Below are 13,661 nucleotides of genomic sequence, written 5' to 3'. Positions count from 1 at the left end.
TGGTGTGGGGACAGGGCTGGGGTGACACTGGGAGAAACCAGTGGGGTTTGGATTCAATCTGAGCTTGGAGAAATAAATCTGGTGCTGCTGCTGCTGCAGTGTCCCCGGGCACAGGGTGGCACCTGGGCTGGGCACAGGGACAGGGTGGCCTCGTGCTGGAGCATCCCAGGAGTGGGAGAACAGGTCCAGCCTCCCCCCGTGCCCGGGCTGGGGGGACAGCGTGTGTCACTGCTGGCCCCAGGCAGGGGTGGCATTGTCCTGCCACACGCAGAAATGCCACCTGTGCCAGCCCGGCTGTGTCAGTGAAGAGGAGCCTGGGGGGTGCAAACAAATCCCGGGGCTTTGCAAGGAAACCCCGGGCCAGGTTCTCCTCCCCCAGGGAATGAGGATTCCAAGGAGGAGCTGCAGGAGCACAGAAACCTCGGCAGCAAAGCCCCTTTTTGTTAGATTTTATTTATTTTTTTTTTAGTTGTGGCAGCGTTCAAACTAACGAACTAAATAAATAAATAAATAGCATTCCCAACATTTCCTGCAGCACATGGGCTGCTTCAGCCTTTAATTGCTTGGGAGGGGCCGGGAATGAACCCACACTGGAGCTGCACAACAGGACCTTGCCCATGGCCAGGAGGAGGAAGCAGCTGCTGCTCAGCCCTTGTGTCTGCACTCGTGGAGCGAGGAAATAAAAGCCCGGGCCAAAGGTTTGATTTTACACTTTATTTCAAAAAAAAAAGAAAGAAAACACAAAACAAGAACACCATAACCCCAAAAAACACTCGAATTTCAAACAATTATATTAATGGCGCTGCTTTTGCAGCCAGCTGGGAGAAGATTCGTGGTTGCAGACCAACTGCTCGAGGGCGTTTCGGTTCTCAAACCTCCAAGTATAAATAATTTTTCCATTGATATCAGAAAATAACTTATTATTATTATTATATATCTTAGCATAAAAACGTGAGAATTACATCCCAAAAATACAACAACATTGCTGGCAAAAGGCCTCGATTAACCTCGTTTGCTCGTTAAGGTGTTTAAAGCAGGAACTTTAAGTGGCACTTAAGGACAGAAGGAGTGAGGGGAGTTTTGGGGAGGGCATCGGGCTGGGCTCATCCCTGTTCTCCTCAGCTCCCACACTGCTCAGCTCCAGCCAAACCCCCCGAAGTGACATCAGTTTTAGCTTTATCATTTTATATCTTTTTTTTTTCTTTTTTTCTTTTTTGTTGCTGCTGTCGGGTTTTATTTTCCCTCCCTCCCCTCCCGGAGCCGGGGCAGGGAGTTCCTTCCTGAGCGAGAGAGTCTGCGGCGGCGGCGGCAGAGCCGGGCCGGGGTCACCGCTCCGGGAGGTTGATCACCGGCTCCCACTGGTCCAGGTACCGGCTCTCCCGGCAGAAACACATCAGCTGACTCAGCGCTGGGTCCTTCCACTGCGACGCCTGCGGGTTCTGGAAAGGGGACGGCAAAAAGCTCCGGCACGGCAGCAAAAACAACCCGAGAGCGGCGCGGGGAGGAGGGGTGGGGGGGAGCACGGCAGAAAGAGCAGGAGCGTGAATCATCTTAAATTGCTGGCGAGGCAAACAAACAAGTCAGGCCTGGGAGCATGTGAGGAGTTTAGCTTTGGACTCTGGGGCAGAGTAGGGACGGGGGAAAAAAACAGGAGGGAGAGATAAAAGGTGGGGGGGGGAAGGGAGAGAACAACAAGGGGAAAGAGGGAAAGAAAAGGGGGAAAATAAAGAGGGAATGGGGGGGAAAATAAAGAGGGAATGGGGGGGAAAAAGGAAAACTAAGGAAAGAAAAGACCGAACAGGAGAAAGAGGGGAGAAACAAAGGAGGAAGACGGGGAAAGCACAGCAAACGAGGGGCGAAGGCAGCCGCTGTCCCCGGGAGGCACCGCGGGCCCCCGGCGCCGGCAGCTGAGGCCGCGGGTTCGAGCCCCGGGCGCGGCGGTTCGGGGGGCTCCCCGGGGACCCGCGGGTGTCCCCCCGCGGTGGCAGCCGGGGCTCACCGTGACGAGCACGCAGTGCAGGTCGGCGGGCGGGTCGGGGCCCGCGGCGGGCAGCAGCAGCTCGGCCAGGCGCGCCGGGTTGCTGACGCGCAGGATGTTGATGTCGTTCTCGCAGCAGAAGGCCCGCAGCAGCGTGAAGTGGATCTGCAGCGCCGCGTCCCCCGCCTCCTCCTCCTCGGCCGCCAGCAGGCACAGCACCACGTTATCGGGGTCCCTGCGGGGCACCGCCGTCACCGCGGGCGCGCCGGGGAGCGGGCACCGGCGGGCACGGGCACGGGCACGGGGGGGCACTCACACGTTCAGCAGCTTGGCCGCCTCGTAGACGCCGAGGGTGAGGCTCCGCTGGCTCAGCGCCTTGCTCAGCACCTCCTCGAGCGCGTCCCCCGCCTGCTCCATCCTGCGCCGGGACACGCCGGGACACACCGGCCGTCACCGGCCACCCCGCGCCGCTCCCCGCCCGGCCCCCGCCGCCCCCCGGCCTCACCTCCCGGCGGCGCGGCGCTCCCCGGGCAGCTCCTCCAGAGTCATCACGGGGCCAGGGCCGCTCGGGGCTCGGACAGGGACAGGGGCGGACACCGCGCTCCGGCCGCTGCGGCCGCTCCGGCCCCGCCGCCCGAGCCGCACAAAGGCGCCCCGCGCGCACTGCCCCGCCCGCCCCGCCCGCCCTCATTTGCATACCCCGCTCCCATTGGCTCATGCAAATGAGACCACGCCCGTAAAGTTGCCAAGTCCGGCCGGGCCTGGCCCTGTTTGGGACCGGGACCCGGATCGGGAATGGAACCGTGACAGTGACCCTGCCCTGGAGCCCATCCAGCCTGGCCTCGGGCACTGCCGGGGATCCAGGGGCAGCCACAGCAAAGCTGGGAATTCCATCCCAGCTTCTCCCAGGGAAAAATTCCCAATTCCCAATGTCCCGTCCATGCCTGCCCTCTGGCACTGGGAGCCATTCCCTGTGTCCTGTCCCTCCATCCTTGTCCCCAGTCCCTCTGCAGCTCTCCTGGAGCCCCTCAGCCCCTGCCAGGGGCTCTGAGCTCTCCCTGGATCCTTCTCCTCTCCAGGTGAGCACCCCCAGGTGTCCCAGCCTGGCTCCAGAGGGGCTCCAGCCCTGCAGCAGCTCCATGGGTTCCTCTGGGCTCTCTCCAGGGCTGGGGCAGCTCTGCAGGTGGGGCCTCACCTGTGAGGGGTAGTGGGACAGAATTCCCCCTTGGATGGATGCTGTTCTTTGCCCCCACAGGGATTGCACTCTTGCAGTGCTCCTTGCAGGGAGCTCCCCTGTGCTCAGACTCAGCCTCACCAACTTCAAACACAGGGTCAGTGTTTGGCACAGGAAACAACGTGGCTGCCCCATCCCTGCAGTGTCCCAGGCCAGGCTGGGCAGGGCTGGGAGCAGCCTGGGACAGTGGAAGGTCCCAGGGTGGACAGTCCACCCATGGCAGGGGTGGCACTGGGTGGGATTTAAGGTCCCTTCCAACCCAAACTGGTCTGTGGTTCTGTGATCTCTCCCTTTGCAGCTTTCCACGAACTCGGTGCTCCTCCAGGAAGCTGCTCCTGCTCCAGATGTCCCGTGTCAGCCCTGAGACCTCCGGGCAGGACTTCTCCTGATGGCTGCTGTGTCAAAGCTTTCTCAGCTGTTGCACCCAAACCCCTCCATCCTCCCACAGCCAGAGCTCTTTCCCAACCTGGCTGTGGGCTGGCACATTCCCACCGGCTCCACAGGCTGCACTCAGGACCCTTGGTGGTCCCTCACGGAGGTTTTGGCAACGTGTCCTTTGAAGTTTGGTACTGTCAGTGTTTTCCTGCAGCTCCTGAGCACCAGGAGCTGTTTTCCACAGCACAGTGATGCCGGCTCCGTGCACCTCCTGCAGAGCCCCTGAGCTGGCCGCGGGCAAATGGGACATCACAGAATCCTGGGATGGTCTGGGCTGGAAGGGACCCCAGGGATGGTTTTGTGTCCCCCCCTGCCGTGGGCAGGGGCAGCTCCCAGCACCCCAGGTTGCTCCATGTCCTGTCCAACCTGGAACGTTCAGGGGCACATCAAAGCGTTTCTGCAGCAGAATGCAGAGGGTGATTTCTGTGCCCCCCGGCTGTGCTGGCTCCGGGAGGGAACTCCCAGGGTTTGTTCTGTCCCCCCGCCCGGCCCTGCCCCGTCCTGCTGCTGGTGAGACCCGACACGGCTCAAGGGAGCCCACGGCGTCGGGGGAAAGCGAGAAAAGCCCTTTTTGCATCAGGTGCAGGGGCGGCAGATGGCCGGAGCGCAGCGAAACAGGTGGGGGCATTGTGCGGTGACCCTCCGAATTAAGTTCGCTTAATTTGCTCTATCTCTATTAGCAACTGAGGGCTCGAGGGCTCTGCCTGTGGCTCCGGCCCCGCAGCCCCATCTGTGCCGGCCCTGAGCTAAATCTGTCTCGCATGGGGGCAGCTGGGAAGCAGCTGAAGCCTCTTCTGTCCCTCCCGGGCGGCGGCAGCTCCCGGGGCCGGCAGCAAAGCCCTGAAAGCTCCGACAGTGCTCTGGCCCTGCGCTTTCCCGGCCGGGCGCGACTTTCCGGGCTGTCCCTTTTCCCCAGCAGCAGCAGGGACGCGGAGTTTTCCCGGCTGTCCCTTTTCCCCAGCAGCAGCAGCAGGGACGGGGAGTTTTCCCTTGTCCCGTTTCCCCAGCAGCAGCAGCAGGGATGGGGAGTTTTCCCGGCTGTCCCTTTTCCCGAGGAGCCGCAGGGATGGGGAATTTTCCCTTGTCCCGTTTCCCCAGCAGCAGCAGCAGGGACGGGGAGTTTTCCCTTGTCCCGTTTCCCCAGCAGCAGGGACGCGGAGTTTTCCCTTGTCCCGTTTCCCCAGCAGCAGCAGCAGGGATGGGGAGTTTTCCCTTGTCCCGTTTCCCCAGCAGCAGCAGCAGCAGGGACGGGGAGTTTTCCCTTGTCCCGTTTCCCCAGCAGCAGCAGCAGCAGGGACGCGGAGTTTTCCCGGCTGTCCCGTTTCCCGAGGAGCCGCAGGGTGCCCGTTTGCCTCGGTCCTGCTGCGGGGACAGGGGGTGGCCGTGCGGGGATGTGCGGTGCCTCGGCCCGGGATGAAGCCGGACCAGCAGCTGTCCCTCCGTCAGCTCCCAGCTGGCAGCTGCTGCTAAACCTTCCTTTCATCGCCTGCCAAAAGCGGCCGGGGTGTTTTGCTCCCCCCCCTGCCCTTTAATCCTGACTTTCATCATTCTCTAGGCTGGGCCTGCCCTCCCCTCCGTGTCTGGCATCGCGGAGTCGGGGCTCAGGGGGGCTCGGGCTCTGCCGAGGGGCTCAGCTCTTCCTTCCCTGGCAGATCCTCACCCCAAATGCTCGCTGGGCTGCCCGAGGCCGGAGGCAGCTTGGGGAGCAATGGGTTAACGCCAGGGATGTGGGAGATGCCCACTGGAGCCCTTGACGGGGGAGGACGTCTGGGCCAGCTGCGGAGGTGCTTCCTGCACGAAAGAGCATCGAGTTGTTTAATTTCAGTTTTTGGGAATGAGACCAACCATCAAACAGCGTCAGCGAGAGGTGACAAAGGCCCATCCCCGCCGGAGGCACCGGGGCCCTTCCCGGGGCTGCCTCGGGGTGGTCCCGGCCCCTGAGCCCGGAGCAGTGCCAGGAGCTGCTGCTCCCTGTCCCTTGGCTCCTGCCGGCCTTGTCGGGCTGTCCCTGATCCTCTCCCTTGTTTCCCTGCCCGGCCCGTCCCACCCGGGACCTTTGTCCCGCCCCGCTGGCCCCTCGGCCATCCCGTGCTGTGGACAATCCCGCTGTGTCCCTTGGCCGGGCCACCCCAGGCTGCCGTGCCAGGGCCACCGAGCGTTCCCAGCCCCTCCGGAGCCGCTGCATCCCGCGGGCAGCGAGCAGAGCGAACGCCAGCCTGCGCCTTCCAGGGGCGGCCTCTGCTCCGGCAGCCGCCTGTCCCCGCTGCCACCAGCCCCGTGTCACCGCGCTGCCCCCGCTGCCACCAGCCCCGTGTCACCGCGCTGTCCCCGGTGCCACCAGCCCCGTGTCACCGCGCTGTCCCCCGTGCCCAGCTCCTGCAGAGTCCGGGCAGGAGCAGCTCCCCCGGGCTCTGGCACCCCGGGAACTTCGGCTCTGCCTCCCCGTGGAGCAGGGCAGGAGCCTGGGATGGCCCCAGGCCCCGGCTGCCCTGGCGCCACCGGTGCCACATCCCCTCCAGCACCGGCAGCGCAAGAGCAAAGAGAGAATCCCCCCGTGTTCCTTGGAGCCCCTCTGTCCCTGGTGGAGCCAGAAGCGGGGCTCAGCTGCAGCCACCCCTGCTGCTGGCACGGTTTGGCTCTGGCCAGCCCCAGGGAAGTCTGGGCCCGCCTGGCTTTGGCTCCGGAGCCGGGCACGGTGCCAGCAACTTTCCCAACGCCCCAAAGGGCACGGGAATGCAGCCCAGAGCCCGGCTCGGCGGCACGGAGGGCTGGCCCTCCCCTGGCACGGAGCAGGGCTGGCCCTTCCTTGGCAGGGCATTCCCTCCTGCCTGGCACAAGCTCCTCTGCAGGCTCCTGCCGGGGGTTGGCTCCCCCAGAGGTGGCAGGGCAGGGGGCTGGGGGATGTGGGATGTGTTTATCCCCGCCGGTTTGCCTGCACTCAGCACATTCCTGCTGCCCTCCGTGGAGCTGGGACAGCGCTGGGAGGGAGCCGGGTCACCCTGGCTGCAGGAGCTCTGCAAACAGGGAGCAGAGTGGGAGCTGGGAGTGCTTTGATGGCTTTAAAGTGAAGGAGGGGAGGTGGAGATTAGAGATTAGGAGGAAATTGTTGGCTGTGAGGGTGGTGAGACCCCAGCAGCTGTGGCTGCTCCGTTCCTGGAAGTGCTCAAAGCTGCTTTGGAGCAGCCTGGGGTAGGGGAAGCTGTCCCTGCCTGCTCCCCAAGGCAGAGGGACTGGGTGAGCTCCAAGGTCCCTTCCAGCCCAAACCACGCCAGGATTCTGTGATTTTATGCACCACCCATGCCCCACCACTGTGGCTAAACACCTGAAATATCTTTTCCTTTTGCTGAAGGATATTTCCTGGTGGAATATCTTTTGTGAGGTGCTCCGCAGCAGGTCCCTGCTCGGCTCCTGTGACAAAGCTGTGCTGCTGCTGGCAGGGACATTCCCCTGCCCTGCACGCTGCCCTCCATCCCCTCTCCCTGCAGGCACGGGCGTTTTCCCCCCCGGGCATGCCGGGCACACGTGGCAGCCCCGGTGGGAATCACCCGGCCGGGCAAAGTCCGGCATGGGGACACGGAGAGCGGCACTGAAATAAAAACAAACTTTGTCCATCCACCGGCGGCGTGGGGTCATAAAGCAGCACACGAGTGGTGCTTCCATGGGGGAGCACTCTCCTACAGCACAAGGAATCATCTCCCAGCCAGCAGCCCCCTGCTGCCTCCCGCAGGGAAGTTCCCTGTTTCCCAGGTTTTCCCTTGCCTTTCCCCGGCGTGCAGGAGAGCTCCGGTGTGGGCAGAGGGAGGGCTGGACCCTCCCCAAACCGGTCCCAGCCATGCACATGGAGCCAGGGAGCTGGGGTGGTTCACAGTGACCTTCACTGGTGCTCCTGTGGGCAGCAGGGAGCTCGGGGGGGGACGTTAAATCATTAATCTGGGTTCATTTTGTCTCCTATAAATGCGTGGAGTGGGAAGAGCGTTTGGAAAGCAAAGAGGAAGGAGCGTGGAGTGAAGCCCAGGGTTTGATGGTTGTTGCAGTGGAGATAATGGAACAGAGGTGTTTATTTGAGAGCAGATTTAAAAATATAAACTAAAAGAAACAAGATTTTAAAAATGCTTGTGAGACCCTATTTCAGAGCTGCCTCCAGCCCTGGAGTCCAACATGAGCAGGTCAGGGACCGGGCCAGGGGCAGGGTACAGGGACTGGGACAGGGACATGGATAGGGACAGGAACAGGGACCAGGCCAGGGACATGAAAAAACTGACAGGGACAGGGAAAGGAACCAGGCCAGGGATGGGACAGGGACAGGACACGGACAGGGACAGGACATGAACATGGACAGACACAGGAACACGGACAGGACAGGGACAGACGCACGGACAGGACAGGGACAGACGCACGGACACGGCGGGGACGCCGCCGCCGTCTCTCCGGCGCCCTCTGGCGGCCGCAGTGGGAGCAGCACCCGGGGGCTCCGCGGACACCGCGGCGGGAAAAACGCGTTTGGTTTTTAATTTAAATGTAATCTTGCAGTAAGGAAAAACAGAAAGGCGAGTCCAGCCTTAGCCACGGGATCCTGAAGTGGAGAGCCTGGTGGGAGCAGTGGGGTTGGGGTCTGTTTGTGCTGACCCCCCTGCTCCACTATGGGGCTGCAGGCTGGGGCCACCAACATGCCAGAGAGCCCCTCGGGCTGCAAAATTAGAGGAAAAAGGGTGAGAAACCATCCCATGGAGAGGATGGAGGCAGGAGCAGGGTGGGGTCAGGACATCCCATCCTGATGGCACCTCCACTCCAAACCTGTCCAGCAGTGCAGAGAGTGGGGGAGCCCTGGGGAATGTGGGGTTTGTGCCCCAAGCCCAGAAGCTCTTTAGCAGGAATTAGAGGTGATGAAACAAGCAGAAAAATGCAGCAGCACGTGCCCCAGGGCACCTGCAGGGAGGGAGCTGCTTCCTGCCCTGGCCTCATGGAGCAGCAATGTCCCGAGGGGCGGCAGCAGGGCTGGGGGCTCCCACCCCCCTGCATGTCACCGTGTCACCGGGACGTGGTGACACTGCTTTCCACCTGCCGCGGGGGGATGAGGACCTGCCACCACTTTCTGAAGCTGCACCTGTCAGGCCAACCCTTCAACATGAACCTGCAACAAGGGTGACTTATTTTTCTTGAGAAAATACACTTTTTCCCCCCCAGTATGCGTAATTTTATAATTAGAACTAGGATTAGTTGGAGCAAGATGGCCTTTAAGGTCCCTCCAGCCCAAACCATTCTGTGATCCAATGACCTTGACCACGAACTTGTGCCGTGGACAGGATGGGAGGCCTGCAATGCCACCAGCCTGGGGACGGTGCCATCATGCCGCCAGCCTGGGGACTGCCCTCCCTGCGGTGCCTTATCAGAGCTGTCAGCCCTGCAGCTCCCTCTCGTTCGTGTCCTTATCCAAGGCAGCAGCCGCGGGGACACAGCCCTGGGATGGTCCCTGAGCCACACAAGGCAGAGGCTGAAGCCCCCAGGGTTGAATCCTCAGCCCGGGGAGGGGTTGGGGGCTCCTGCTGCAGCTCCTGGGCTGCAGGCTGAGCATCTCCCGTGTGCCTGCAGCCCAGGGGCCAGGCGGGATGGGTGGGATCCGGGTAAAGCTTCTCTTCCTGGGCAGGAGCTCTCCCAAACACATCCCAAGCCTCTACAGCTCCTCCTCAGGCGTTTTGGGGCCGGTGCCTTGTATGCGCTGCAGAGCCAGCCCCCGGATGCTCAGCCTGTGAGCAGCCTCCTGACCTCTGCCCCGATGTCCAGCCTCTTCATCCCCCCGTGAATTCCATGGAACAGGGTGCTCTGGGCGCTCCCTGCTCCTCAGTATTCATCCCCCCGTGAATTCCATGGAACAGGGTGCTCTGGGTGCTCTCTCTGCTCCTCAGTATTCATCCCCCCGTGAATTCCATGGAACAGGGTGCTCTGGGCGCTCCCTGCTCCTCAGTATTCATCCCCCCGTGAATTCCATGGAACAGGCTGCTCTGGGTGCTCTCTCTGCTCCTCAATATTCATCCCCCCGTGAATTCCATGGAACAGGGTGCTCTGGGCGCTCCCTGCTCCTCAGTATTCCCGTTCCTCAGCTCCGGGCTGAGGGAGCACCCCAAGGATGCACAGAGAGCCCGCCGGGGCGCATGGCACCTACAGGATTTGGGATGCCCTGCGCAGGGCAGGGCACTGGGACGGGCTGGAGCACTGGGGACACCTCCCCGGCTGCCACCCGAGCCGAGCCGAGCCGAGCGTGCCACAACAGCCCCGGGGCTTGTTCGGGACGTGCGGGCCGGGCGGCCCACGCCGCTCGTTAGCAGAGCTGGTGCCTGTAATCACCCTAATGAGGGGGTGCCTCGGCCGGCAGCAGCAGCAGCAGCGGCAGCTCCGTGACCTCCTTTCGGCGCCTTTCATCCGCCCGCTCCTGCGTTTCCTTACCCGGGCCGGCTCCGCCCGGGCACGCGTGGTCCGAGCGCTCCGGGAGCCGCGCGTGGGCTCAGCCGGTGCCCGGCTCAACTCCTGGGAATGCCGGCCTGGGAATGCCAGACTGGGAATGCCAGCCTGGGAATATTGGCCTGGAAATGCCAGCCAGGGAATGTCAGACTGGGAATATCAGCCTGGAAATGCCAGCCTGGGAATGCCAGCCGCAGGAACGACTCCAGCTCACAGCCCAAACCTGGCACTGGTGGCAAACCCGGTGTCATGCCCGTGCTGGTGGCAGAGGTGGTGTCGCCCCCACGGTGTCACCCTCACGCTGGTGGCAGAGGCGGTGTCGCTCTCACTGTGTCACTCTCACTGTGACAGAGGCGGTGTCACCCCCGCCCCGGAGCTGCTGCTCCTGCTGTGCCCAGAATCCCCCGAGGTCCCGGATCCCACCAAGCCGGCCCCAGGGAAGCCCAGCAGGGATGAAGGGATCTGGGATCCCCTTATGCCCGCTGGGAGCTGCTGGCGGGGTCAGTCCGTGCGCTGCACCCCCTCAAGGGGATCTGCCCTGTTCCCCTGGGGTCCTGCAGGGCTGGCTCCTCCCAGAGCCCAGACAGGCAGGAGGATGGGGCTGGATGAGGAGGGCTGGGGGAGCTGCCCCATGGGCAAACAGCAGTGGCTGGGTGCTCCCAGCTGGCACGGAGGGCTTGGCTCAGTCACTTTTGTGCCAAATGCAGCTGCAGGGACAAGAAAAACCAAGAACCGGGGCTGGATTGTGTTTGGGACAGGTCCCTGGTGTGAGAAAGGCTTTGGGTGCCAGGGGCCTGGCATGGGTGGCACGGATCCCTGCTCCAGGAGGGTTATCCCAGCACCACCAGGCTCAGGGTGCAGCCAAGAGCTCGGCCAAGCTCCTGCTCCTCACTCTCCTGCAGCTGCCAGGTGGGAAACTGTGTCTTCCTTAACTCAGCCCTGCCTTGGCCGTGCCCCAAAATCAACCTACACTCGTTCCTGCCCTGCCTTGTGCTCCATAGAACAAAAGGACCTTTTTTATTTGTGTGGCAGATGAACTCTGTGCTCCATGCTGGAGGGGCAGGCTGAGCATGGTGAGAGTGAGCGGGAAGGATGAGGATGGGGAGGGTGAGTAGGAAGGATGAGGATGAGGACGGCTGTTGGAATCCTACAGGCTGAAAATTTTAAACTTTCTGTGCTGAAGGGCACAGACCCACAAAAAAATACCGTATTTGACCTGAGGCTGTGAAAAAAACTTCCAAAATTAATCGATAACACTGGGATTATGAGTCTGTAGTTTGATTAGAAGTGTGTAATATCACTCAGCAGAAGACCTAGAGTTTAAAGCTTTAAAACACAGCAAGATACATGGAGCAGGATAGAAGTTTTAGAACAATAGCTAGCTGATCTTCTTCAGCTTATTCTTCATACGTCCAAATGGTATTTTGGAATTGGACAGAAAAGTCCACATTGCAGATTTGAGAGATCAGTTCTTGGGTTAAGAGGGTGAGCAGGCAGGGTGAGGGTGATGATGATGATGAAAGTGAGCAGGCTGAGGATGATGATGATGAAGGGGGGCACTGTCCCTCGCAGCCCCACACTGGGCAGGGTGATGATGTGGGTGATCAGGCAGGCTGAGGATGATGATGATGATGATGATGATGATGATGATGATGATGATGAAGGGGGCAGGGTGATGATGTGGGTGACTCAGGCGGCCCAGCTGGGCAGCTCTTGCCGCAGATCCGGCGGAGCTGCCGGCTCAGCAGCGCGGCCCAGCCCGGCTCCCTGGCCGTGCCCCAGGCCCCGCGGCCGTGCTGCTGCACCAACAGGACGGGCAGGTTTGCAGCAGGCAGAGAACGAGCTGGGCTCAGCACAGCTCCATCCCCATCATGGCTTCCCCAGGGCACCGGGACAGGGTGAGGGTCTCCTGGACGGTCTCGGTGGCAGTGTCCATCCACTGGGGCATGCTGACACTTGTACTCCAGAGGCTTTCAGTGCCCCGGGGACAGTGGCAGCCCAGATTTGGGCTGGCTGGCTGTTCAGGACACAGGGCAGGGAGTCGGCCCGCTGCGAGAGGGCTCTTGCAGGTCCTGGAGCTCCTGTGCACTGTCCATGAGCCAGAGCGTCCCCATCACTGCTGGCACCCCCGTGCCCCTCTCAGGGACCCGGCTCCCCCTGCACCAGGGCCTGTGGCTGTGGGAGGGGGTCAGCAGGAGGCTGAGCTGCCCAGGAGGGGCAGTGGGGCAGGAGTGGGGGAAGCACAGCTCCCCACACTCACAGAACACAGCCTGAGCTCCCCACGCTCTGCTCCGTGGTTTAAGGTGTTCCCTTCCCGCTGCCCACAGGCTGCCACACCAGCACAGCCAGCCTGAAATAAGGCGGCACAGGGGGAAAACCACGGCAGCTTGGCTCCTGCCAGGCTGGGCAGGCCCTGCTCCAGCCGTTCCTGTGGCTGTGTGGCAGTGCCAGCATGGGAGGTGGCACCGAGCCGGGGCAGCGGCAGCACAGCTGGTGCTACCCGAGTGTTTTTTCTTAAACACTTTTGCTGTTGTTTTTTTTTACACAATGATGTCATTAATGTATGGTAGATGATTTGGAGCCTTACCTTTTTTTAGTGCATTTTGGATCAGTCTATGGTAGATAGTAGGATTGTGTTTTACCTCTGGGGCAGTCAGTTTGAGGTGTACTGCATGCTTCTTTAGGTGAAGGCAAACTGAGGCTTACATTTTGCTGCTAGAGGAATGGAGAAAAATGTATTGGCAATATTGATAGTGGCATATTATTTTGTTGCTTTGGACTCTAGCTTGTACTGGAGTTTTAGTGTGTTCAGCACAGCAGCGCTCAGCGGTGGAGTCACTTTATTTAATGCACGGTGGTTTACAGTCAATATTTTTTTTTTAGATTTACACACAGGCTAAATGGGGTTGTTGAAGGGTGAGCTCCAGAGGCAGCTGGAGCTGGCAGGGAGGAGCAGATTCTGCTCAGACAGCCACCAGCCTGCCCAGCAGGTTCCACTGGGCACGTCCCAGTCCTCTCAGCACTGCTGCTCTCGGCCCTTGGCTGTTTCATGGAGACATCTCATAATTTCCCCCCTGATTTCCCCCAGGAATGACCCTGGGAAGAGCTGCTGGGGGTGGCAGCAGAGGGGCTCAGGCAGGAGGGCTTGGTGCCCAGCAGGAGCTGAGCCCAGCAGTGATGGGTGCTGGGTGTGCAGGCTCCCCTCGGTCCCACAGCGCTGGGATCCCCCTGTGCCTGAGCTCTCCTCAGCTTCCTAGGAGCAGAAACATAATTTTCTCCTCTTCTCCGTATTTTCAGGTTAGGAAGGCAAAGCCTTTCTCCTCCAGGGCAGTTTCCAAAGGAGGTGTTTGGCCACTGTGGCCAAGCAGGCTCCTGTGTGCCCATCCCTGGAAGCGTTCAAGGCCAGGTTGGAGCATTGTGGTCTCCGGGAAGGTGTCCTTGCCCACGGCAGGGGGTGGAATGGAATGAGCTTTTGGGTCTTTCCAACCCAACCCTTGCTGTGATTCCATGATTCCATCCCCCAGCCCCTCCTGGCACCGCCATTCCACAGCTTTGGGA

At 61.2% G+C, this 13,661-nt stretch overlaps 1 protein-coding gene across 1 annotated transcript; it reads right to left on the bottom strand.

Moving 5' to 3' along the window:
- Positions 1 to 699: 699 nt before the first annotated feature.
- Positions 700 to 2,621, bottom strand: GADD45A (growth arrest and DNA damage inducible alpha). Its single transcript, XM_036388320.1, has 4 exons — positions 2,484 to 2,621; positions 2,295 to 2,396; positions 2,000 to 2,213; positions 700 to 1,439 (listed from the first exon to the last, which is right to left on the bottom strand). The coding sequence occupies exons 1-4, from the start codon at positions 2,525 to 2,527 to the stop codon at positions 1,326 to 1,328; spliced, it is 474 nt and encodes a 157-aa protein (XP_036244213.1). The 5' UTR covers positions 2,528 to 2,621; the 3' UTR covers positions 700 to 1,325.
- Positions 2,622 to 13,661: the final 11,040 nt, after the last annotated feature.

Source organism: Molothrus ater, chromosome 9, assembly GCF_012460135.2.
Source record: "Molothrus ater isolate BHLD 08-10-18 breed brown headed cowbird chromosome 9, BPBGC_Mater_1.1, whole genome shotgun sequence".
Taxonomy (NCBI): Eukaryota; Metazoa; Chordata; class Aves; order Passeriformes; family Icteridae; genus Molothrus; species Molothrus ater.
The sequence above is the reverse complement of the archived record's forward strand: the minus strand, read 5'-3'. Positions and strand labels throughout refer to the sequence as shown.